Below are 27714 nucleotides of genomic sequence, written 5' to 3' on the forward strand. Positions count from 1 at the left end.
ACTTAGAAACACTTTGGACTGAACTCCTTTGAAAAAGCAATAGGCTTCTAATATTCACAAGCAAAATCTGAATCTGAGCTATTAACGTGACTCTACTGAGATGTGCATGAGAAGCATTATTATTCAAACTTCCTAACTCTGTATTTACCAATTTGTGGTTGTTAACTTTATACATTTTATGGAATGTAGGGGATTTTAGCTGAAATGTGAAAAATCAAGAAGGTTACTTTAGGCCAGACGTACAACTGTTTTTCTTATCTTGTGATGGCTTTTATACCGCACTGAATAGAATAGATTCTGTGGCATCCCAAACATAGCAAAGAATTTAAAAGTGTGCCTTGCAGGTATAAATCAGACAAACAGCTTACAGTTCACTAAGCATTAAGCCCAGTCTTCGCAGCAAACAAGGGTGAATTAGCAGACACAGCCCAAAAGACAAATATGAAAAGAAAAACAGAATGTGTTTACCAAACTAGCCGAGAGACTGTTTCTATTCTCCAAAGTATATTTTATTCATAATGCAGTTGCTCAGAAAACCAAAGTGAGCCGTACATTAGTATTTCATTTCAGCGAACATCTCTTTGAGTTGGAGTGAACCATGAGAAAATAAAGTGATTTACTGAAAGCCTGCTAAAGATTTTCAAGCTGTTTTTTTCTTTCTATATAGGCCAAGTCTATGGAAACGATAACATATTAAAGCTACAATTCAAATTCCAATACTTGATGGCGGCTTCTTTGGTTGACAGAGGAGTTTGCCTTCGACTTAATGATACAGTATCAAATTGGGTTAAACGTTTCATTGAAGTGTGCAATATATAATTCTAATATATATATGGATTTTATATGGATTTTTTATTTTCTGATTTCACAGCAGATGCATCTTCTGTACTGTAAAAAATAAATAGAATATATTTTATTTTTGTGGTGGCTTTGAAAATCATCCTGTTAACTCTCTAAATCGAGCCATGTTGACAATGTTATTATTATGTTCAGAGAATAATAGGAACATTTTTTTAATGAATATCACGGTTTAAACTTGTTTGTTCCCCTGGTGTTTCCACTAAGCCCTAAAGATATAAATATAGCTTCAACACACACTGTGTACATCGAGGAAGCCTTCAGTATATGAGCGATGGCATGTCTTTGTTGGGAAAATACAAAAGTAGAGGAAGAGGAAGGAGATCTTAAGACACATCAGTCCTAGTGAAAAACATTTACGTTTACGTTCAAAGTAAGTCAGTGATCATAACTTAATTGTTTATGGTTTTATTTGTTTTATTTTTTAAAGTGGGGGTTGTTGGGGGATTGAGGGTAAGGGATCACAATGCATTTAATTCAACCAGTGCTACCAGCCATTCATCACTTGGCATTTGATAGAGCCGTTTAGAAGGACTCTGTCTCCGTAATATTTTCCATTACTGTATTTTAATGTGCATATTCCTCAGTATAATGGAATGCCTTTGTGACAGCTTTATGAGGTCATTGCTCAGCCACTTCTGCCACCTTGTTTAGTCACAGAATTAATTTACAGGCAAGTCTGTATCTGAGGCTCTTCTCCGGATGGGCGTGCGATGGCAGGCTCTGACCTGCTCATTAGTCACTCCCTACACATTTGTCAGACTTCAGATTTGATTAACATGTAAAACCTGTCTTTGGAGACCTTCTAATTCCTACGTTTGGAAGCCGCCAAGGCATTATTAGTGTCGTCTCAGCGAGTGAGTGCGTACGGTGTAATCGAAAAAGAGCGGCCTGTTTACGTCCACCCGATCATTCCAGATATGACAGCCCTCTTATTACGAGTGTACATACATAAATAACCATGGCTGCACTAAAGACAAGCATGTGAAAAATGTTGTACGCCATTATATAAATTTGATTTGACTTTGTTGTTGCCATTAGCATGCAACAACCACCATCAAGTATATAACACAAGGAACTGTTTTGTACCACATTCATTTATTACATTTATATTTTGCCCACCTTACACCGAATTATAAAAAAGCAGAATGATGTCCTTAGCTTTTTTCGCCTAACCATCGGTCACTGCGAGATTATTACAGTTCTGTATTCAGCTAATTAGGGAGGACCCTCCTTACCCTTGCCGAGGACCATGTCTCTTCTTTGATCTCCTCCGGAAGCTCTTGGGCAAAGTTAATGTGACAGCTGTAGTAGGGCTCAGAGCAGGATCAATTTAACTCAGAATAACACACATCTTGACTTCAGTTACTAAACACAAGTTACATCACCATTTGTATTTTAAATGTATATACTTATAAGTCTGTCTGTGTATGTATGTAGCCAACATACACATGTATGCACTTCTTCGATCCATTGCCTAAGACCTTGGATATATGAAAAGTCATCCAGCTGCTATATAATTTGATGTGACAGTACTGCCGGGGCAGAGTATGAGAAATGGACACTGCCTGTCAAACATCCCATACCGAGCAACCTCTCAGGGCCTGACAGAGATGTTTACTTTCCTTCTTGTTTTTTGTTTTTGTTTTTGTTTTTTACAGTGGGCTTATGACTGCAGAACCGAATGTGTCAAAAAAGGAGATGATCAATCAAAGCTCCCTCATAGGCCACGAATATGTTTGGGTTGCTGAAGAAAAAGGCACCAATTTAGAATTAAAACCTTTTCTACCAAAGACATCAATAGTTCCAATCTCACAACTGGGCTACACCTAAACTTTTCCTGTCGTGCCAAACTTTTGACTGTTGAAATCAACTAATGTACTACCTAAGAACATCTGGAGTGGCTGGAACTGGAACAACAGAACATTGTTGACTTGTTCACAAAATTACTACCAGAACACAGAAAGTGACTAGAATTTTAGAACACATCAATCATGTAAGCATTTCATTTCGGTGTTACATATTTCAGACAAAAACCTTGTGTTTTCATTAAAGCATTTCAGATTTGTTTGTGTGTGTGTGTGTGTGTTTAGAAAAGTATTTTTGGACACAGCAGATGACAAACAATAGACTGACACCGAGGTCCACAGTACTGTTTGGCAGACACTGAAGGGCTGTCCTGTTTTCTCTGTATTTCAGAGCTGATGTTAGTATCTGGCTGAGAGTTTAAGAATGTCTTTTATAGGACTGTCTAGCCCACGTAAACAATATAAGCTAATAGAAAGAGTTCCTTGATATAGTTACTTTAAATATAGTCTTCTCAACCAAAAATATCAAAAGTGTATGCTTGCAACTAACTCTGTAATATAAAATAATAAAATACCAAGGAAATACGATTTGTATTTGAAACCACTTTGTAATAAATGCATTAGATTCAGTTATGAAATGTTGTGTCAACAAGTCTTCAGGATTAATTTCAATTTGTGAGCCATGCCTGAGAAAATACTGAATTTTGACTTTTTTCCTCTGGGAAGATAGTTACTTTATATATATATATATATATATATATATATGACTTTCAATTGAGTGTAACCATTTCCCTTGCATCCATCCATTTATGGTGATTGAATACATAGTCATCCCAGTTCTAGTGTGTATTTCTGCAAGATCAGTACCACTCTGAATTCCAGAGATAAGGGGGAGCTATACATATTAAAGATCTTTCCGAGTCTCAAAAGGACACAAGAGTTAATAGAGTTTACAATTTCTGTCATACAGCGTTTTCAATTAAAGCACTGTTTGCGGTACAGTACCTGAGGAACCTCACAGAAAAAAAAAGTTTATATTTAAAACTGCTGGAGTGAAAAATACCAAGTGAATAGACATATGGCGAAGATCAAATGTGATTCACCTAGGGAAAAATGGAAGATAATTAGAGAGTTCCTCATTAATTCAGTCAAGGTAATTAAAGTTGGATTTATTCCACATAAACATTTTATCTGTCAGCAGAAAGCATATGTATGCAAGAGATGAAATAAAATTTAAAAAACAATAATACATTTTAGCGGAGTGATTGACAAATTACTGTACACCCAAGCGCCTTTCATGGTTGAATTTCAAATAAACTCCGGGAAGTGTAAAAATGCTCAAAGTATAATAATCAGGATCAGAAACCTTCAAACTTATCTGTCAATATTGCCATTTCATTAACCTTGGGTTTATGTCCCTGAACAAGCTGTTTATGGAGTGTGCCAGTCATAGATGCCAATGTAATGCTAATTATGTATTTCTCTTGCAAACTGCTGCCTGCCTGGAATAGAAATGGCGTTCCGGAGAGCTGGAGATATTCCTCGTGGTAAATCTACCTGGTCTATTTTATACAATTGCTGTCAGTTACAAAACATACACCAGGGATGCAAAGATGATAACTTGATATTCTGATTATATGCTGTATATGAATTAGACTCCCTTCCAAGTTCCGTGTTTAGGATTGGCTTTTGTTGCCAGTCTGTATTTTAATTTTAAACAGAGCAGCTAATATGCTAGTATTAGCATACGATGCTCAAGAAACAAATCTGAGGGTCTTACCATCTCATATCTATTTTACGTCAAGTTTGACAAAGTTAGGTATATGTTCCGGGACGTTAACCTGACGCATATGATTTTGCTGAGAAACTGACATAATGGACAAGAAACTGACTCTCTTTGCTGTACTTAAGATGTCATATTATTTCACTAGGTAAATTATACTTCGACAAGAGACGTCTGCTGCATTCGTATCCCTAACCACCATCATCACCGTCACTGTCGCTGTGAATTCCTGCAAATACTCGTCGGCTGCGAAGAGAAGAACCAACTTCTGTTGCTTCTGCAAACATATTAATCATCTTTGATCCAATTAAAATCACTGGCATGATTATATACATTGTGCACTGCTGCTCAACATAATATTATGAGAGCTTTGGATACAAAGTGAAAATCAGAAATATCATATTGTTAATTAAAATAATTACTATTCTTGCAATTCCTTGTTATAAATGCTTACTATAGATATGTATTTAATAGATTTGATTAGGGATACTATTTTTATGGAAGTGAGATGCAAGTAGTATTTATTTATTTCCCACTCTATACTTTACACCCACACAGTGCCGTTGCTACCATATTTGGGGCCCTAAGCAGAAAACACATCTGAATTTCAGTTCAACCTTATTATTTACAATATATCTGAACACAACAAAAATTTTTGGGGACCCTGGGCCTTCTCAGGGCCCTAAGTAACTGCGAGCCAATTTATCATTTAGAGATATATTCAATTGCATTTCAAGATATCTTTAAATATTTAAATATATATTTAAATCATTTACAGATATCTAATTTAACTCCATTTACAGATGTCTTCTCAGATATCTGCAAATAATTTCAAGATATCTGCAAATTACTTCCTGTATGTTGGCTGAGATTTTCACTTCCTGTTTCCTCATTCATTTCGAAATGAACAGGAAGTGATAATCTTGGGCTACATGCGGGAAGTCATTTGCAGATTTCTCAAAATGATTTAGAAATATCTCGAAATGAACAAGACGTCATTTACAGATATCTACAAATGATTTGCAAGTGTAAATGAATTGCAGATATCTTTAAATTAATTCCAGATATCTTAAAAAAATTTGAAGATATCTCTAAATGAATTGCAGACATCAAGTGCAATTGAAGATATCTTCAAATATTTAATGATCTTGAATGTAATTACAGAAATCTTTAAATATTTAAGATATCTCTAAATGATAACTTGGCTTGCCATAAACGTTTGTCCTGCACCCACTATACATGCTGTGTTGTGTTTCCTTGTCTTTGTTGTAAATGTACACTGTGGCTTATATATGAGAGTGGTAGCGACTACAATGCCCTGACAGAAATGTCATTTCATTTTACTGTAATTAATAATTAGGGGTTCATTTAAAAAACAAAAAATAAAAGAGATGCTGGTTTATTCAAAATAGATAATCTAAATGTGTTCCTCCAATGCAAATATACACAAGCTGTACAAAGGAGTCATGGTACCATTGCAGTTTCTGCTGATACAAAATTGTTATATAAGTGAATATATTAAACTGTCTGCTATTGTATAAGAACTCTTATCTCGTGCATATTTAGTGTGAGGACCAGAAAGCAAAGCTGATGTATGTATTTATTTATTAGCAAACACTCTTACCCAGAGTGACAGATAATAGAATATGTTAAATAGATATTGTTTTAATTTGTGTCTTAAACGTTGCTCAGTGATAGATTTTTCATCCAGTTTGTGGATCAGAACTCTTCAATATCTGCCATTACCTTTGATATAACGTGTGTACGGGAGCTTAAGGAGTATTACCCAGATACCCAGAATATCTGTCTCCGTGATGCATAATCCCTTGATTTTTAATTAATGCTCAGAAATTGGCTGCTAGTCTTGATTCTTTTTCTGCAAGCATTTTATTAACTTAATATAGCTGGGAGCATAATGCTGATGTTAATTGCAGACATTAAAATTCTGTTGTTCTGTTCACCTTCTCTTGTGGAAAACACATTCGCTTTAAGATATTTGCATTTTCAAGAATAATTAAATTAAGCCATTCAGTATGCATGTTGACGGTGATGGGGTAGTTTGTTATTTTGCTTAGTGGTGAAGGGAATTGAATTAATACCAAAGTTCAGTTCAGTTTGTACTTATGAGGCATAAATAAAGCAAATATAAAAAGGAAGAATTGCACATGGGAATTTCCAAAACATCATGGCAGCCGATGATGTGTTGTTAGTGCCACCATAGTTACATGTATTTCTTAATTTCTTTCTTATTTGGCTAGATACTTGATTTCTGCAATTGTTCACATGCCAGGTGGTTCACAGCTCTGCTTGGCTTTGTTTCCTCTGTGTATTCGGTCTGTCTGCCAGTCTTACTCTTCTTAAATTTAATAAGAGGCACAAATATGTAAAATAATTAAATATAAAAAAATAAATGCGTTTTTTTCTGCTGTTCAGTCGTGACAAATATGAAATATACAGATTCTTGTAAATTAGTTAGAGCTAATTAGAGGTGTCTCCCAGGGAGGTCTCACTGATTGATTGATTGATTGATTGACTGGCATGAGATTACAGGTGGATTCCTCACCCTCATTACACAGTCAATCAGCCAATCAGACACCTGGGGGCAGGGAAAATACCTCTAGCTGCCCATGGGACTATAAGTTTGGTTTGATTTGTAGTGGATCAGTTGGACTTGGGCATTATTGTCCTGGGACTGTTTTTTGGTGCACTATATGATGCACTATATTTTTTTCTATAAATTATTTTCAATTTTTCCTTCAAACCTACAGTCTCTAGAGAGGCTAGAGGCTTCATGGAGCCTTGCAAGGGCCACCCTGTCACGAAATAAATGTTCTAATCATAATTAAATCAATTAGAGGATGAACAGTGGAAATTAAACTGTGCTTGTTTGGGATGGATAGTGCAGGAGATGTTTTTCATGTCTAAATTTCATACAAGGTACTTTATGAAGAATGTGGATTCATGGGTCGTTAAGAAATGCCAACAGCTGAGCCCTCGTGTCATTTTTAACTCATTTTCATTATTACAGAATGCCCAGTTACAGCCTGCTGCACTAATTCCTTTCTTTATACATGTGTGCTATGTAGGATTGGAGTAAAATGTGGCATTTCAATACATCTAGACCGCTCTGAATACAGACTCCTGTGAGGCATACGGTTTTAATTAGTCTTGTGATGTGTACGTTAGATTTTTAAAGTACATACTGATTTCATTGTGTAACAATTATAAGTGAAAGCAACTATTTCTACCTGCTGAGAGAAACAAACAACAAAATAAAAAGTGTGGTATTGTACTTGTTTTTACTGTGCCACTATAGTCCCTGAACAACAGGTAACTCTTAACCCAGAAACTCATTTTCTGAGGGGTGAAATCAGTAGAAACTAGTTGTATATATTATCGCTAAGCATATAAATCCCAAGAGCTCATTCCTGCTTTGTAATTGGTAAAAACATTCATATTTAGCACACAACCTACTTAATATACTGTGTCCTACCTTTAGGGGATGCATTATAGCTTCATCTCTCATGTTATCTATTGAGGGGATTTACTGCAGCTTTTTCACATGCATTGTGAACATAAGTGACTGTTCGCCTTCAACCACTAATTAGGGATAACAGAATCCCAATTACAGAAGGTTTGTCTTTCACCTCTCATCAATGTATCCAAACATTTTAGAAGAAAGTTGCTACACACAGCATGGATATTCCAAGCGAGTCTGTTTTACATTTTGCAGCATTAGCTGTATGCCAAGTAAAATTCATGACCACAGTCGCTTCTTTTTTAAACCCCCCTGAGAAAGAAGACAATGAGTAAAAATGAATAGAATAGGGATTTCCCATGCCCTTATAAAAAACAACATTGTAAGACTTTGCTGACCTTTAAGGGGGCCATAAATTGCCAAACTTCTCAATAGTAAACCAAATAATAGAAAGCATATAGATTCACAGGGCCAGGATGTTTCGCTGCACTTCCCACTCGTGTAATTAATACCCCAGGAAACTCAATCTCCGTCTGCAGCCTCTGTAGAAATGTCTACAGGTTCTCTTGAGTAGATCGATTTCAGGGAGCAAAATATTTTGCATAATTTATTGAACTGAAAAGGTCAGAGCCATTATTAGATTATCTAAACTCGTCCTGATGAACACAGAGCCTGAATCTCACCCTTTCACTTCCAGGGGGACTGAGTGCCCAATGACAGTGAGGTCTGGATGATGTGCCTTCCGATGGACCCACTGGTCTGCCTGTTCCAAATGAGGGGAATCTGTACCATGGGCTGACTAAAAAAACACACATTCTAGCCACTCCCTGAACTTCCCCCCTGCCTTCAGTGAAACCAACCTACCTCATAACTCCAGCACTAGCCTGTCTCAGCTTAAATACTTTTCTGTTCAGCCTGCACCTGTAGTTCTTACAATTCACCTCTCTTCCTGGCAAATTAAAAACTGCTATCCCCAGCACTGTGCTAATTGACACCACCCACTATAGAGGACTGCATCACAACGGACCTGCTGCATGCTCTAAGATGAATGATTACACTTAACCTACATGCGTTTCATTTTACTTTCCAAGTGTATTGCATTGTAAACCTTCCCGCTTATGTGCTGTAGTTACCCATATATTGCCGTGACCTCGTATTGTTCTGCAATTTGGTTTATGTTGCATCTGGCAGTTTTTCCAACCACTCCAACTATATACATACTTACTTTGGACATATTATTGAGTTTATGTTATGCAACTGTATTATTAACTGAAAATTGCGTTGGAAAAAGTTTGTCTTAACACAAACATAATATTGGGATAAATAGTAATATGTCAGTAACATATTGCTTTATGCGGATAAACATGTTCAATTCAAAGTTTAACCAACTTTTGCATTCATACCATTAAGACAGGTGTAGTATTTTTTCTTGTCATATTTGCTTATTTCCCAAGGGCTTCCAAACAGACTTTTCTGATTAATTTACAGTGAGTAAGAATGAAATGCTGTTCCAAATGAAAATCTATCAATTAGTGAAAGCACAACTCCACCGGAAAAGAGGCATTTGTTCACACTAAAAAAAGATTTGCTCAGAATATATCATCATTAGCAACCATAAAAGTGAAATGCATCTCCATTATGCTCACATTTAGGAAGAAATAACATTTCCATGTTTAATTTATGTGAGAATGGAATGACTCTGAGGGGCTGTAGGGTTAATTAGGAACAGAAATGAATCTTAATTTAATTCCCCAGGGATGCTTAATTAAATCTTACCACACAGATGTCAATAAACTCCCCTAATAATGTTTTTTTTATTTTTTTTATTTCGCATAAACTATCCTGTTGTATTAAATAAGCCTCATCATAGAACTTTATCTAAAGAAAATATCTCACACTTTAAAGAAGAGGCTATTTGTGCACAGCAGAGCAATTTAAATTAGCCAGATATGGATTGTAACTTTTTCTTTAATTTAATGCCACTGGTTTCTCAATATTAATTAGCTAAGAATCACATTTCTGTTCATAATCATAAGAACAAAAGAACATAAGGCCATTCACCCCATTGTGCTCGTTTGGTGTCCATTAATAACTAAGTGATCAAGGATCCTATCCAGTCTGTTTTTGAATGATCCCAAATTGTCTCTTCAGCCTCATCGCTGGGGAGTTTGTTCAGATTGTGACGCCTCTCTGTGTGAAGAAGTGTCTCCTGTTTTCTGTCTTGAATGCCTTGAAGCCCAATTTCCATTTGTGTCCCCGGGTGCGTGTGTCCCTGCTGATCTGGAAAAGCTCCTCTGGTTTGATGTGGTCGATGCCTTTCATGATTTTGAAGACTTGAATCAAGTCCCCACATAGTCTCCTCTGTTCCATGGTGAAAAGGTTCAGTTCCTTCAGTCTTTCAAACCTGGAATAAGTCTGGTTGCTCGCCTCTGAACTGCCTCTATTTTAGTATCATCTGCAAATTTGACAAGTTTGCTAACTATTCCAGAGTCCAGATCATTAATATAGATTAGAAAAAGCACAGGCCCTAGTATTGATCCCTGTGGAACTCCACTAACAACCTCACTCCAGTTAAAGCAACTCCTCTTAATTCTAGTAATTGTGAAATTACACAAACCCACTCTCATTTTAAAATGTGCTTCTTGTTTCATTTCCATTAATTCCACGTAAAGAATTATCCATAAAGGATCATTTTAACCAAGTCTGGAGCCATACAGGGTAAGTCTATACGGGTTTCAAGTTATCCGTAAATGTACAACATCAAGGTTTCGAAAGCCCCGGATTTCCCACCCCTGTGATTCCAAGGGTAAACGATTGTAACCATTTCTGATAAGGTATGAGAGTGTTTATTGGCAAAGGCATGCCCAGCCTCCTGAGAAATAAACATTAAATTGATTCAAATAAATCTATTACACAGATCGTGCCAGAGCTCAATAAAATGCAAAGGATGGGGTTGGATTCAAATAATCAGATTTTAAGAAGCCCAGAGAAAGGCGAGTTTCATATAATTTAATAGACTGGAATGAAAAATGGTTTAAGGAGTATGTTGGAGAAAACCTCAGTGTAATATAAATCCCACACTGGAGGGAAATGCACTGAGATATAATAACGAAAATAAAAAAATAATAATAATTAAGGACAAAAGCTGCAATACTTCAGTTTACTGCTGCCGAGATAGTCAAGGTTTTAATGCTGCAGTATTTCAGAACACAGCTTCCGTTGGTGTAAATCAGGAACGGACAGCATAACACAAGGCGCGGACGTGACTTGAGATCATGGTTGTACGAGGGAAGATTTATGAAATAACACAATGCAGGCCCGTCCTGGAACCTTTGTGCTCCATTGACCCCAATGCAAACTAAAGGTCTTTTTACTGGTGATAATGGGCCTCAAATGACGTAGCAATAAATTATTCTGTAAAAGCAGGCTCATTATTGTTCAGGTTGAAGCCCAAGGCAAAACTCGTTCTTTCGTGGCTGTTCAGGTTCTCAGCGCACACAGTGGGCAACATCTTTATGTCTCCTGCTTGAATATTGACGTGAGTGTTCAAGCTTGTTACCAGGAAAGTACTTTTACTTTAACTTCTGCACTGCAGGCACCAACACGGTAGAGGACTAAAGGGAGAGTTTAGAGGGCAATACCATGACCCAAATGGTATGATTTAATTTTTATCATCCAATAGTACAACTTGGCTATTTAATTATTTCACATTTTGACCAGACGGGTCATGATACATTCGCTAAAAAATAATAATAATAAGAATGACACTATATGAAACTGTAAAAACTGCAAACCTTTGCAAACAGCTTCAGATTCGCTGCGTATCCTCACTGCAGCACCATCTGTAACAAACTCCCACACAACCCTTCCATTCCAATCAGTTGTCTATCACGACAAACTCCACAATCCTGCAAAAGACTTCGGCGGTTATTGGTGTGGAAAGTTCTGCAGCACAAAAGTACCTTCTGCAAGCTGCCATTACTGAACATGCAGAACAGCAGGGGGCCAGATTTAATTCACAACGACAAACTTGTAAGTCTGAAGTACCTAGCAAAAGCACGAGCTGTTCTCTTGTATTGTTAGAAATAGCCGCTAATTTTCAGTGCAGCGATTTGTGGCATGCATGATAGTGTTTTGGCATGGTATAGGGCAAATGGCAATAGTAATTCAATTATAATACTGCCATCTATATAGTTTTTATACATTGCAACTGAAGCATTTAAAACGCTTTGGGATCAATCGATTTAATTATATTTAATGTAGTATCTTTTCATCTGATGAGATGGTGAAATGTTTTTACCTAACACATCTGAAAGAGACTTTGAGTAAACTTGTGAACCAGTGTTAGTGAGCCACATTGTTGGAGAACATCCAGTACATTATACAGTCCTTAATATTTAATTTCCTTCAGATCTGATAAACACACATTTTACCTCAGAGCATTTGATCTGCTTGAAAGAATGCATTCATGCACAGCCCTTCTCTTGTCTTGTTTAAAACTGCTCTTGACGGCTAACTGGTTAGCAGGCACTATGCATCTGCCTTACTAACTCATTTCAAAGGTCTTTTTTGGAGGTACGAATGCTTGACCCAACACCACAACACTCTTGATCAGTGAGAAGGACCTATAGGTTAAAATCAAGATTGGAAGTTCAATTAAAACACTGCTGGAGGCAGTAAAGTAAAAAATATAATTTGGATGGATAATGTACATGTGTATTGAGCAGTGATTTAGATGCATCCTTTCATCAGCCTCTGAGTAATTTCATACATAGTGTGACACAAAATGTCAGGCAGGCCAGCTCCACTCCTCATGTGACCCACAGGACTCCCGTGATAGGCCAGTGCATGCATTAAAGCAAGATGGAGGCAGGCCTTGTATGGAGAGCAGGAGAGCAGGAGAGCAAGAGAGCAAGAGAGCAAGAGAGCAAGAGAGCAAGAGAGGAGGAGAGCAAAAGAGCAAGAGAGGAGGAGAGCAAGAGAGCAAGAGAGCATTGACATGGTGGATTTTGACTTGGCCTGTTCTCCTGGCTTGGTGTGTCTTTGTCTAATTCATCAGTTTTCATGTGTAGATAGGCTCAACAAGAGCTAGTTTTTAAAATTTCCTTCACCCCTGCAATATACAAAAAATCAACATCTTTTGCACCATACATACTTGTACTGTTACATCTGTTTCCCTGGACCCTACCCTACCTTATGATCAGCCATAACATTATGACCTCTGACAGGTGAAGTGAATAACACTGATAATCTTGTTATCATGGCACCTGTCAGTGGGTGGGATATATTAGGCAGCAAGTGAACAGGGGGACCTACACAATATTAGGCAGGTGGTCATAATGTTATGGCTGATCGGTGTATATCAAGAGCCCAGCTCTGTGGCAACCCCCCACAGTGTCACACATAGGTCAGTGAAATCTACAATTAGCTTGCAATTTACTCTCTGACCACTGCCATGTTATTTGGTCTAACTAACAGAGTTGACAACTCTAGTTAGATGCAGCTGGGCCAACCCAAACCACCAGTAGTCAATACCAATACCATGTGTTTAAATCACTTATCTAGCGGCATCGGCAGCGGAGAACGAGAGTGACCCTACCTGCGCCCGTTCCACCGAACACAGTTCCAGATCTCTCGGTGACATCACCCGAAGCAATTTACACATAGATCTCTCTGCATATATTGGATTATTTGTACATACTGCTGCGGACACGCTCCCTGGACTGCGGTAAAGGAGGCACAGAATGCACCCCAGATATGACAACAGAAACCAGCAATGAGCGCAGGATGATTGACAGGCCACGGCCAGCGCCCAGCGAAGCCCAAGTTGTTCAGTGCCAGGCAAGCTGAAATCCCAATCAGGCATATCAAAGCACTCAGGCAGGGAGAAAGAGCGAGAAACTTTCTCTACACAAATTGCTTTTTATTCCTGCATATCTATGCTTTTATCACAGATCTACAAGAATTGCATCCTAAAATGAGCTCAGATCACGGTGCACCGTGAAATAAAAAAGCCAGGTTGTGTCTCCTCTCAGTGCTGCCTGCATTCAAAGTACTTCTCATTTAGGCAGTCTATTATGTTTTCATATCTTTTAGCGTTTACATTTAATAAGACATGACATAAACAACATATGGTAATCACACTGCTGCAAATGACCACCCTGTGCTGATTACCCCTCGAAGTCCAGTGTCTCACAGTTAATTGCTTTTAAATTGGTTTAACAATGATTATATAGCAAAATGGACGTGTAATTAAGATGCTCTCTGATATGGTCATTAAATGTTTATTACCAAACAAAGCCAATAAAGAAACTGCCAAAAGGATAAAATGGGTGAGACAATGTAACAGCGCTATAAACACAATATGAAACATGAACACAATGGTGTGAAAAAGTGTTTTAAAACAGACAAAGTACAATTATGTGTTGCTGTTATTTTGAAGTAGTATTATTTATAATGAGATTGCCCAAAATAACCCAGCCTGTTCAGCCTTTGTAGAGTTTAGTTTAGTTTTGTTTATGACATATTGTTTTATACATTAATTTCCTCTCTGACTTAAGTGTCAAGTCTCAAACAATCCACAGAAGATTACAGATGGTACATTTACATAAATACACCTTTTAACATTTCTCTTCACTACAGTGGCTCATGTAACAGAGCAGTGTAGCTTTGAATTGACAAGCTTGAGTGACTCACTAGGTATGGAGGACTTATTACCATGTGGACAAGCCATGGTTACTAAGCAAAGGCCCACCCACACGTTTAGTTTTGCATTTGGATGTTAAAAACATTGGTGTGTATGTATGTATGTATATATATATATATATATATATATATGAAATTCTGAGGTAAACACACAGATTGAGTGAGAAGTGAGACTGACCACATGGATATACACTGATTGAGCTAAAGCCGATGATAAGAGTCCAGAAGAAGCAGGATTACTACAAGGTATCTGTGCAGCTGTGGAAAAATAGATCTGAAATACTCATGCAGTCTGTCTCCGAGCAAACACAGCTGGAAGCAAAAGGGAATAACAGAATTTAGGGAAAGGGAAATGACAGCCGGATCAGGAGTTTGTGAAATCCCACCAGAACTTCAGCGTCCATGTCTCACAGTGAAGGCTGCAGAAAATTCACCACATGCGTGTATTTTTCTCCTGGCTATGGCTACGGCCCAGAAACATCAAGAGACATGATATTAGCGCATTACTAAATGTGAAACACATTGGTCTGACTTGTAATGATCTTCAATTTTCCATTAACACCCTGAACCACTTTACCTCATGTATCTAATTTTTAAATCTGTGTAGGTTAATCTATCATTACAATTTCATTCCCATTACAGTTTAATATCCATTTAAAACAGTTCTAACACATTAAAAAAAGTTGTACTTTCAGAAACCTGTCTTGTAGAATAACTGCGAGCCCATACACATAGATGGAATATTATGGAATGATTTTTGTATTTGCCAAATTCACACACACACAAACACGCACACGCACACACACACACATTCTCACACACGCACGCACACATAGCAAGAAGTTGAATATGTAATTCAGCATGTGGTGCATGTGGTTTCAGTCACAATGTATCATTTTTCTCCCTGGAATTTCTATCCTCTATCCCATTCAAAGTGATTTCATCAGTGGCATTTAGATGATCTCCCGGGATGATCGCATTAATGATTGCTCTTTTTGATATGCAAACTGCATTCTCATTATAAAAGTCTATTTTTATGAATGAGAACATATTAATTAAGAGAACGAAGGTGGAGCTCCTTTTCCTTTCTTTGGCACCGTAATAAACACACGTAGAAATCCTGCTGAACTCTGCAAACTTATAGAGACGGTAAGAGAAGACAGTGTATCAGACGGTGAGCTTTAGATCATATAAAGGAACATTCCCTCTTGGGTTTCCTGGGATTAACATGGCCTTCCTTAATTAAAGTCTAAGCTTGTTGCACTTGGATTTCTCTTTAATTCCAATAGGTATTTTTGTAATGCGGCCAAGCATGCTGCTGTTGTGAAATTTTAATTTGAATGGAGCAGTTCTAGTTGTCATTTTCTCATGCTTTTGTAGTAGCTTCTTTTAGTCATGGTTATAGAATGACCAGAGGGCACCTCGGTAGAATTTGATAGAGAAAAGAAAATGTCTTGGTGAGCTTTGTATCTCCCAAAGTAAAATACCCACATTGGAAAGAAGAAAGGAAAAGATTTGAGTGCTTATAATGCGGAAACATCTGACAGCCATCTGGCACCTAACAGCCATTGCCAATCTGACTCTCGCAAAGATATTTAATTAAACTGAAATCAAATTCTCACCCCATCACAATATTTGCAACACTAATTCTAAATTAATTTATTGGGTTGTTTTTTTTATCCTAAACTGTAATTTCAGCATGAAATGAACCAACATCAATGTCTGAGTACTTATTCTTCAAAGCATAGCGTGTTCAGACCAAATTCAAGAAATCCTGCTCTTTATCTGAACTGTAACACTTTCTGCAGACCTTACAGCCAATATTTACAATATGCAATTACTTTGTTTCAAGGGGTGGTGACTCCCCACACCCCCTTCTGCCCCCCAATACTAAAATGTGGTTTATATGATATATTCTGAGGAAGTAAGATAACCAGACATTGATAACTGGCTTTACTATGTATCTCTGGGCTTTCCATGACTATCTGCTGGCCATTTGCTTGGTTGCTTCATTGTAACTACTTCTGCAAATCTGACTAGGTAAATCAACTGTAGATATATGCCATCTTCTGCATACTGTACTTGCTGTATTATTGTCAAGTATCAGTAACAGCCAGGTATAAAGGGGAAATCCAGCAACCTCACAGGGGAACATCACTGGTAAAAACACAGAGCTCTAGTAAGATGAAAACATGATCTATCGACATGACTTAAATTTGACATTGCTTACAGGTTACATGTGAAGTTGCTGTGCATTATTTTGTGTGAATTATACTGTTGGATCTTTTACCTGCACATACAAACATTCATGCATTCAGACTGGTCGATTTTGGAGGTGGTCATGTGCAATTGCAGAGTTTTTGCAGTATAATGTAAGACACTTAAATAAAATGTAAGTACCGTGATGTATTAAATGAACCATTTAAGCACCTCTCATAGGCAATTTTAGTTTTTTTTTCTTCCCAGCAGCTATAAACATTATTGCCCACCTGTTCTATAGTGTAAGTTCTTCCTGTCCCTTTAGACATAGCGCTGTCAGCAGGGAATACAGAAACACAGAAAGCCTGTAGACTAAGAGCCTGCTGAGAATGTGATACTTTTATTAAAACGGATTGGGAAGAACAGCAAAAACAAATCAAGTTTGAGAAATTCAAGCAAGATCTGGTTATGTATCCAGAAAACCCCTACAATTTTAATTTGGAGACCAGATCCTCCAAACACATGACATGTCAAATAGTTTGGGGGAAACCCTGATGTTTGTGAGTTTATATATTTATAAAGCCCCCAAAAACATGTAATTTAAATCCACTAAGATGTTTCTTTATTACTCCATGTCAAGGCTTAACTCTTGTCATTTCAATTTCCCAGTTCCATGAATTCTTGTCAGGCCACGACAGCTGCAAAGATTTGCCCAAATCATGTACATATTTTTGGTCATCAGCTATATCCTGAAATTCACTTCTCTTTTAAATGTTTTTTCCAGTCTTACTTTATTATTTACCCACTACTCACAGAGATGGTATTTCCTCCCTATAACAGAGCTTCAGCACAACTGTGTTTGTTCCTGAAATATTGCAGCCAAGAGACGTTGGACACTGGGTTTCTAAATCGTTTCCTCTGCACACCGTATTTACACTGTACTGTACATGTAAGCATTAGACCCTGTCACCTCCGATTTCTAACATGAAGCAAAAGCGATCTTTCAGCAGCTGATTAATGCAAATTTTGGTATTTTATGTGAAGTCCCGTCATAGGTCTTTCCTCTGACATTTTGGAGATATAGTAAAACTGTCAAAAAGAGTTTTTCAGTGCATTTTGTAATCAGATTTTGCAAGATGTAGGCTGCTTCTGGAATATATTGTATTTCCTGGTAGATCATTCTTTTAAAGGAGATGAGTTTCCATCTCTTAAATCTTGCTTTATCATCAGAAATTATATCATTGGAAGGACGTTGGAAATGGAAAAAGTAATATATTTAAGAGCATTTCAAAAGAGGCTTAGTGATAAATGCTCTCCTGCAGTACAATAATATCAAGAGGAAATACAATATGCCTTTTTTGTCTCACATATGTTCCCCTTAGACTTACAGTATTGTTGGTCTAACCTTTTCTGTAGTCAATTACATTTTTAATTTATTGTGTTAATGCCTGAGGTATGTAAATATATGTGCGTGCATGTGTGTGTATTCTGAGGTGAAAGGTCAATTCATATCTCTTCTGTCAATCAGGTTGTAGAATAGGCTCGTAAAGAAACAATACAGCATGAAAGGAACAAAAAAGTAATTAAATGGTTTTAAATAATGTATATTGGCAAAGAGAAACAAGAGCTACAATGTCTTCTGAATATATAGTGTGTAGTGCAAACAACAATTGGAAATCAGGCACAATAAAATGTATATTCCAGGATTTTATTTTATTTTTACTTTTCTTCTCTTCACATTTTCTCTTCTTCTGATGCAGTGCTTTACATTTCTTTTCAGGTTTAATAATAATATGTTCACATATAACTATGAAATATGGCACTATTGTCAGGGGGAATTATGTTTACTATAGTGTTTATTGACTGAAAAACAAATCTAGACCTTCAATCAATCTTTTCATTAGCTTTCAAGAAAACAACAAGGTGTCTTGAAATAGGGGGACAGATTTCAACATAATAACAATTTATAATTAAATACATGCAACAATATTAATAACTTTTTGTGATAAAGGATACACTGTATTGTAGGATATTTTTTCTAATCTGTTTATCACAGTTCTGCAGTGAAAATCAGACAAAAAAACTGATGTGAGTAAAGACCAACTTCATATTCCAATTAAAGACAACACGTCTGCGGATATAAGGATAATCTCAGGAGGAAAGCATTATGTTTTTTTTCCCATGATTGCTTTTTTTGTTCTGCGAGAGGCTTTTGCATTTCTATTCATTTTCAGACACGGTTAGCTCTTGCATATTTATCAACTCCAGTGTGGTGCAGAGCGACATGTATTTCTCTTAATATACATCACCACTCTGTAATTGAAAGGGCTTAGACATTGGCGCATCGGATAGTGAAAGTCAATGTGTTCCTGATTCCTTACTGACAAAATCTCAAAACACACATTTAATGGGCAATTCTAGGAGAAATTGGGTGTGGGGAGCCGGGAAAATGAGGTGTTTCATGTTGGTGAACTCTCAAAGTATCACAGTGCATTCAGGGTTCTATGAATGTATAAGACGTGTTCTATTGTAGATTGCTTTTATTGTTACATTTTTTCATTATTTTTTTGCATTGGTTTATTTATAATGTAAACAAGTGTTAGTCAAGTGTCAATGTGTATTCAAAATATGTGTAAGTGTTATGAGTCTCAAGTACCTGTTTATATTGACCAGAGACCACACCAGCAGTAGTGGCTGGCTGGCAATAGCTTCATTTAGCTGTTCCCGTGGGATGGAGAACATCTTGACATTTCTAATAGATAAGTAGGCTCAGTGAGCCAGAGAGAGTGATGGTGATGCTGAAAAGTCACTATGCCCAAAGTTCTCCAATAGCCCACTTTCTGAAAGTCATACAATGCATTTAAATCATTTCGGTGCTGCGGAGTTGTTATCCGCATGGCAGTGATTGTGGGTTAGGATGATAGTGATTTCAGTTTTACTCCAATTAAGCTGCATATGTATGAGAACGGAGGAGAACACTCAGAACTGAATAATCAAAACTGATCTCCTGTTGACATCTGAGAGATATGGGGGGAAATTAAAAGACTTTCTTTATAGAAGAATATAGAATAAATTGTGGAAAGAAATGATTCACTCAGGCTCAAAACTCAAGTCCACTCAACTCAGTGTTGTGTTAAGAAATGCAAAAATAAAAACACCAACATCAACGATAAAAAATCTGCTTTAATACTTAATCTTCCTGGAACTTAGGAAGAAAACTAGATGCAACAATTTTGTAACTGTGCCTCCTTACATGTCATGTATCGACACTTATTTTATTGACACAATGTTATATTTTAAACATATTGTAGCTTCTCATTTTACAGGGCAGGGGAGGTATGTTTCCTCTCTGTGCACGAACAGGACAGAACTAATTATACAGAGAAGTCTTGCTTCTTATTTAAGAGCATCTAATTTGCATTGTGAATGAAGTAAACTAGGCATAAAACACACTAATTGTTGGCATGTGTTTACAACTGACAAATTAGTTTTGTGTTGCATTTTAATATGCCTGGCTTGTTTCTGTCTATTTAATTGAATTGCTTGAGTGGATACAATACGATAAAGAAGAAAGGCTATCACTCGACAGCAGATGTTGTGTGCGAATGTGGAGACACCCCCTGAAATCGCTCGGCAGCTGCATGGCAAACGGGAATGGCGACTTCAGCCCTGCAATGTGTGGCTCCTTTGTGCTCCCAACACTGGGCTCTTCTATCGCTCTTGGTTTTGCAGCATCAATAAATGGATGCATCTCTCAAAACTAATTTAAGAAGATGAAATCCAAGCAGCTGATGAAAGTGAAATAGTTTATTCTGAGATGTACGGTATACTATGAAACCCTGTTCATATTTTTCCAGTACAGCCACGGTGTTTTGTTTTATTACCTGTAACTTATTTCTCAACGATAAGGCAGAGTGCGAAGGAACGCACAGAGAACCTGTTCATTATTCTGTCAAGCATAGTTTTACACACACAAAGTCTGCCTTGGTGCTTTAATGGATTCAGAAAAACATTAAGCAGAAGACTGAGCTGCATATTAAATCACAATGCTTATACACCAACCAAAACCAATCTCAACTCCATTTCCTAGGTAGGTTGCATGGCACGGGTCCTACCTGTGAGTGTGAGTGATATAGGAAGCGTTGCAGAAGACTGCTGATTCAGATACCGAAGCTTTATGTTATTCATCTTTGAGGAATAAACAATCATAATAAAATGAGTAACAGACTGAAAATACTGCATTAACAGCTCTCTAATCTATACAGTAACGCCTGTGTTATAACTGCGTAATTGAATCTATCGTTTCACTCGATTGTTGAGCTGAATGCTATGTTTCTGAGATCAGAGATCCCATGAAATCCATTTTGAATGGGTGTTGAAAGCCAATAATTGACCCCAGGGAGACGAGCCGTGCCCCGTAACTAATTGGTCCACTTGGCCGGCAACAGGCAGTAGGTTTCTTGTCATCCCAGTGAGTTTCTCGGTCCAGTGTGTGAGACCGGAGGGCCGGTCAATGTCTCATTCCTTGGCTTTCTTTTAATGGCTCTCTGGCTGCATGCCCGGGATTTCTACTGTGACACATCAAGCGGTGACGAGACATGTCATTCTCAAAAGCATCGGCCTATCAGTGTAAATAATTATACGGCCTTCACAGCATGTTTTCACTCTACCTTTCTCGTCATGTATCATAGAAACTCTGATGAGAAACTCAGTGAAGGGATGTGTTTGTGTGTTTTTTACATGGCTATGTGTGATACAAAGAAAAAGTAATTCTGAAGGAATCCATTATAAGATCTATAACATTAAACATATAAAACATAATACCAATAATAATACAGAAGTTTATTACACATGAGAGAATTAAATATCTGTGTCACATGGTGGTGGACCAGTAATGATGGTTGATTTAATTTGAATATTCAAAGTGGAGGCCAAATCAATCAAGATATTTTGGACATTACACTCTTTGAATATGTTGTAAGCTCCTTTACCATGATCAAAACACCATACAAAGTGAGTGTGTCTATGTCATACCTACCAAACATGTGGCTGCCTGCCTTAATGTATGTATGTATGTATGTATGTATGTATGTATGTATGTATTTGTTTTTTATTTTAAAGTCAATATAGTTACTTTATGTATTATTCAGTAGACTGGAATGAAGTGTGATTCATTTGGAGATAAAGGGAGGCTCTTTACATTTTTTAGGGCTTGACTTAAAAAAAATAAAAAAAATTCTGCCCATGTTAAGACAGTGGCCCGTTTTCAACTATACATGAGGGAGGTGTTCCATTTCAATGTGGCCTTCGGCAAAAAATATTCCATACAGGCTAACATGATAAATATTCATCGCAAGATTTACTTTCCTCATTTCGCCTTTTGGTTATTACACATTTTGTGAGCATTTTACTTTAATTTCTCATAATTTTATTTGTGTCTGTGACCTACTTAACGGCCTGTAGAATATAGAAATGACTATTTACCTCACGATTTCTCCCTTTCGCTGCTCTCTGATTAAATGTATGTCATTTTATCCTCATTATTAGCCCACCTACATTCATTCAAATAAATAGGTTGTTTGGCCTCTTGGGGACTGTTTTCTAACCCAGCGTTTCAATTATATCTCATAATGCTGATGGGAAATATGTTCATGAAGCTCCATGAAAATGTATAGAACCTGAGCCATTTTAAAACCCCTTCAGAAGGCAAACTTTTTTTTTTTCCAGTGCATATTTAATTTTAAAATGAAGGAATGACTAGTATTTCTGTGACAGAAATCTACACCAGGGAATCACTGAAGAATTGGGGATCTGCAGTTATAATTACCACACACAAATGCATGCTTTATTAATATACACAATAATTTTGTATTGGCCAGAATGTTACACAGTTGGTAATGTGCCCAATGCAGTTCAGTTTAACAAAACTAGACAATGTTGGCAATACAATGAAGCGAAATGCCTGACAATACATAACAACAGCAACCCAACAGCAGCCTACATTCAAATCACATGCAATGATATTTATTAGACATAGCCTACACTCTATTATGAAAACTTATTTATTTCCTGATTTGAATTTGTTTACTCAAGTCATATTGGTGTCACTCATTTGAGTCCTGCTTGTCTTTTTTTAAATCTCCCAATTCAATGTTTCAGAAATCCAAACTTAATAGCCATGAAGCTGTTGTCTGTATACATTTCCGTTGCTCTCCCATGTGTATGAGATTACCATTCCTGTGCATCCTCTTAAACTAATATGAATCACACTTGTATTTGTGCTGATACCCACACGGCATCTACAATAACGCATTGTCTCCTGGTTTGTCTGTTTGCATGTGTGCCTGTTCAGTGTTTTGAGGAGGAGGAGGAGGGAGAAGAAGGTGGCCAGACCATCTGCGACCATCAAACTGAAGGCGCCAACCTCTTTGTATGCAGATTTAAAATGTCTGTCTGATGAGGGTTTAAAAAAGGGGGGGTCCTCGCGTTTTCTTCTTAAAGCCACGGAAGGGAGAACATTTCTGAACCAATGATTAGGACATGTTTCCAATCTGTGTTTTTTTAAAGCAGCTCAAGTGCGTATTTGGGAATCTGTTTCACCACGCAGAGGCGCAAGCTGCCTTGATGAGAGAGAGAGAGAGAGAGAGAGAGAGAGAGAGAGAGAGAGAGAGAGAGAGGTGCCGGGGGTGGTCCACTCTCCACACTGCCGGTCCTCCTCTCAGCGCAGGTCCGCTCCGCGGGGGCTGCTCTCTCCCAGGTCGCCTGGCTCGCCGCGCCTGTTCAGCGCTGTCATCGTTGCCATTTCCTATGCTGGGATAGCGGCGAACATCTCTGCCCCTGTGTAGCACCACCCTGGTGGGATTTTCTCTCTCTCTCCTCGCTAGTCAGATGGCAGAGGGGGGGATACAGCAAGGCAGGTGCTTCCCATGGATGTTCCTCTTAGAAGAGATGGGACCCAACCTCTGTGACTGGAACTACAGCACATCTGCACATCTGCACATCTGCACAGAGCCCCCTGTCCCGGCATGTCACTGATCTGAGAGGCAAGTATTTCTTTATAGCCTTTTTCTATTTATTCCCAATCCATTTTAATGCATTAACAGAGGCACGTTTTAATGTGGGGAAAAGTTGAGCCCCGATAGGATCCCTTTCCAGTCGACTGCGTTTCTTTTTGCGAATGAAATGGTGTGGGATTCTGCAGTAAATCACATCTTAGAGGGACACCAGTATAGCAGTATGAAAAAATGTATCCGACATGCGACTCGTATATAATATAGATTATCTACAGGTGAGAAAAGAGTGAACTTGGTGCAACTTTGTTTTAAACTTAAGTACATATATGTTTATAGACAGATGGATGGACAGATCAATTCTGAGGCGAATGGAACAGGTATATTGGTTTTTAATGTATTCCGACATATTTCAATATTTAACACACATCTCCGCGCTATTTATGTAATCTAATGAGACTTAATATTTTGATCTGTACTTTCCCACAGACCCGTTTTTTTATTCTTGAATACACACTAAAAGGGATAGATTGAACATTGTCCTGGCAGCATCTTTCCGGTACAAGAAAAGCAAATTATACGATTAATGTAACTGGTGTATTTTACATAAATTACACAGGAGTGAAGTTCATATTGCGTTTACTCTTTAGAAATTACAAAATCTGTGACAGTTATAGTGAAGGCTAATAAATCAGCATTTCATTTGTAGCAGCTGTAAGTACAAGTGTAAAATCAATATAAACCTGATAATATGTTCAGGTCACATCTTTAAGATTTCCAATAAATACAACGCATAGTTCTTCAGCAGCAGGTGAACAATATAGCCCTTCTAGACAAGCATCATCCAGTGCCAGCCTGATTCAACGGATTAGGTTACAATACTGTATGGACACACACCTCTAGAAAAGGAGGTGGTATGGTTTAATCCAATGACCTACGCTTTACCTTGCTCTCTGAAGGACCTGCAACATAAAGATGTAAGTACAGAAGTTATGGACGTAAATTACATCTCCTCTCCTAACTGGGACCAGAGGGCATTTTGTTTCAAGGACTGTGAGAGTTTAATTTTTAAAGATATAGTTGCTTCAAAGTCACTTGACAAAGACACTTGAGGACAAAAGGGGATGAAAAAAAATGAACTAAACTAACCAACAAAACCGGTCTCTTTTTCCACGACTGCCACTTCAGATTTTAGGCTTAGCATTCCCCCTCGAAGCATTTTCAATATGTATGATTGTGAAATGTGAAATCCATGTGAAAGTCTAAGTGAGGAATTTGGAGATGGAAATAATGCTTTGTCTGTTGTGTCATAATGAAACTAAGGCACGAAGATCATGGTGGTTTAGTTTTGGTTCTAAATGAAATAATTTAAATAACTGACAGTACACATCATGTTAGCTATCATTTATTACCAATATGAGAGATCATAAAATAAAATAACATTATTTACAGGTTTAACTTATGCTTTTTTGTGTTAGAAATCAATATTAAGTTTTATAATGGCTGCTGGCGACTTGTGAATATGCACCACAATTACAAGTTTGAACAGGCACACTAAGACTCTGCGTAATTTTGGCTGTGAAAGTTTTCATATTTGCACTTCGTTTTTCCAGCCACTGGACAAAAAGTAGCTGTATGTTGCTTTGAGACTCAGTGTACTTTTGCGAGTGTGTGTTCCTGTTCCCCGCCTGTTTACTATAAAGTATGAATAGACTTTCTGTCTAATGGTAATTTTTTCCCTGACTCTGTATTATTTTTTTTCCCTTTTTGAATCACAGATAGCAACAAAACAGATTGCAGAGTCTAAATGAAGGTGTTCAGCCATGCAATGTTCCTGGAAGGCTGTTCTCCTGCTAGCCTTGGCTTCCATTGCAATCCAGTACACGGCCATCAGGACATTTACAGCCAAACCTTTTCAGATCTGTCCAGTGCCAAACCCTCTGAACTGTGGCTTGGGACAAGAGACTGAATCGTTTGATAGACTTTGTGATGAGTATCCCTACTTCACTTACAATATCTCAAGAAAGACCCACATCCTGATCTTGGCAACTACCAGAAGTGGGTCATCCTTTGTTGGGCAATTGTTTAATCAACATTCAGACGTGTTCTATTTATTTGAGCCTCTTTACCATGTGCAGACGACGCTGATCCCCAGGCTCTCCCACAGCAAGAACACGGCTGACCGGAGAGTGATGCTGGGTGCCAGTAGGGACCTCCTAAGAAGTCTTTATGATTGCGATTTGTACTTTTTAGAAAGCTACATAAAACCCCAACCAGTGAATCACACCACCGACAAACTGTTTCGACGGGGAGCCAGCAAGGCGCTCTGCTCCCCACCAGTCTGTGACGCCTTCCGCCCCAGCGAGGTCAACATCGAGGAAGGGGATTGTGTTAAGAAATGTGCTTCTCTGAACATGACGTTGGCTGCTGATTCTTGCAAGGACAGGAGGCATGTTGCCATCAAAATAGTCCGGGTTCCAGAGATCAATGACCTCAGGGCTCTGGTTGAAGACCCCAGATTAAACCTGAAAATTATTCAGCTGGTTCGAGACCCCAGAGGAATCCTGTCCTCCCGGATTGAGACCTTCAGAGATACCTACCGATTGTGGAGGATCTGGAGGGCGACAGGCAGGAAACCGTACAATTTGGATATGAGTCAACTAACAGTGGTGTGTGAGGATTTCCTTAACTCAGTCTCCACTGGACTCAGTAGGCCCCCGTGGCTAAAAGGAAAATATATGTTGGTTAGATATGAGGATCTGGCCCGAAATCCACTCAAGAAAACCCAGGAGATATACGAGTACTTGGGAATGTCGCTGGACGATAATGTGGTAAAGTGGATACAGACCAACACTCGAGGAAGTAATGAGTTGTCAGCAAAGCATAAATACGGCACAGTAAGAGACTCTGCAGCTAATGCAGAGAGTTGGAGGTTAAAACTCTCGTATGACATGGTAGACTACACTCAAACTGTTTGCCAGCAGATTCTCAACCAGCTGGGCTACAAGATGGTAGAATCCCCCGAGGAACTTAAAAACATCTCCGTCACATTAGTTGAGAAGAGAAATTTTGTACCATTTTTGTAATGAAGGTAGTTGTGGACAACTATTTTTGATATATTTATATATGTTGCCTTAATTTTTCCAGATTTGCACTAAACTTTCAAAACCTTGAAAGCATCTTAAGGGTACCATTAGTACTTTAAGAACAGCACTATATATATATATATATATATATATATATATATATATATATTATGGACTATAATATATAATGCTGTATGCTGTTTACACATTAAAAAAGTACAAAACAACTAAGTTTAATGTTTGGTGATTTCTTAAAGACTGTAATGTTTACTTCAGCGATAAAGCAGAACTAAAGCACCATTCTTCTTTAAATTATTGTATGCTGGCTGTTGCATTGACAAACGTGAATGTTGCTGTTTGTCCATTTATAAGTAATTGGACCCAAGGGGTTGTTAGAAATTGTACTAAATACCTGTGGCTGAAATATTCAACAAACTGTATGAGAACAACTGTGCAATAAAAATTTGAATGTTGCACTCAACTATTATTATTATTATTATTATTATTATTCCCTGACTGTTAGGGTTTGATTCCCTTGTGTGTATGTATGTTTATGTGTAAGTGTATATACATAGAAAATACCATCTCTGTCTCTCTATATATAATTATTTTGAATGTGCCAAAGAAAACTGAATCCCTTAAAAAATGGAGAATTACAGTTTCAGTAGCTAGTAATTGCCCTTGAATAGCCCCAGTGAGAGGGAGTTTCCCATATTTGGTGAATAATGCTCACAGTATGTCTGCATAAGCAGCTATAATTAAATGTTTTGAGACGTGTTCTTGAAGG

At 37.7% G+C, this 27714-nt stretch overlaps 1 protein-coding gene across 1 annotated transcript; it reads left to right on the plus strand.

Moving 5' to 3' along the window:
• Positions 1-24282: 24282 nt before the first annotated feature.
• chst1 (carbohydrate (keratan sulfate Gal-6) sulfotransferase 1) lies at positions 24283-27408 on the plus strand. The gene has a single exon (XM_066700551.1). The coding sequence runs from the start codon at positions 25665-25667 to the stop codon at positions 26925-26927; it is 1263 nt and encodes a 420-aa protein (XP_066556648.1). The 5' UTR covers positions 24283-25664; the 3' UTR covers positions 26928-27408.
• The last annotated feature ends 306 nt before the right edge of the window (positions 27409-27714 follow it).

This window comes from Amia ocellicauda, chromosome 4 (genome assembly GCF_036373705.1).
Source record: "Amia ocellicauda isolate fAmiCal2 chromosome 4, fAmiCal2.hap1, whole genome shotgun sequence".
Taxonomy (NCBI): Eukaryota; Metazoa; Chordata; class Actinopteri; order Amiiformes; family Amiidae; genus Amia; species Amia ocellicauda.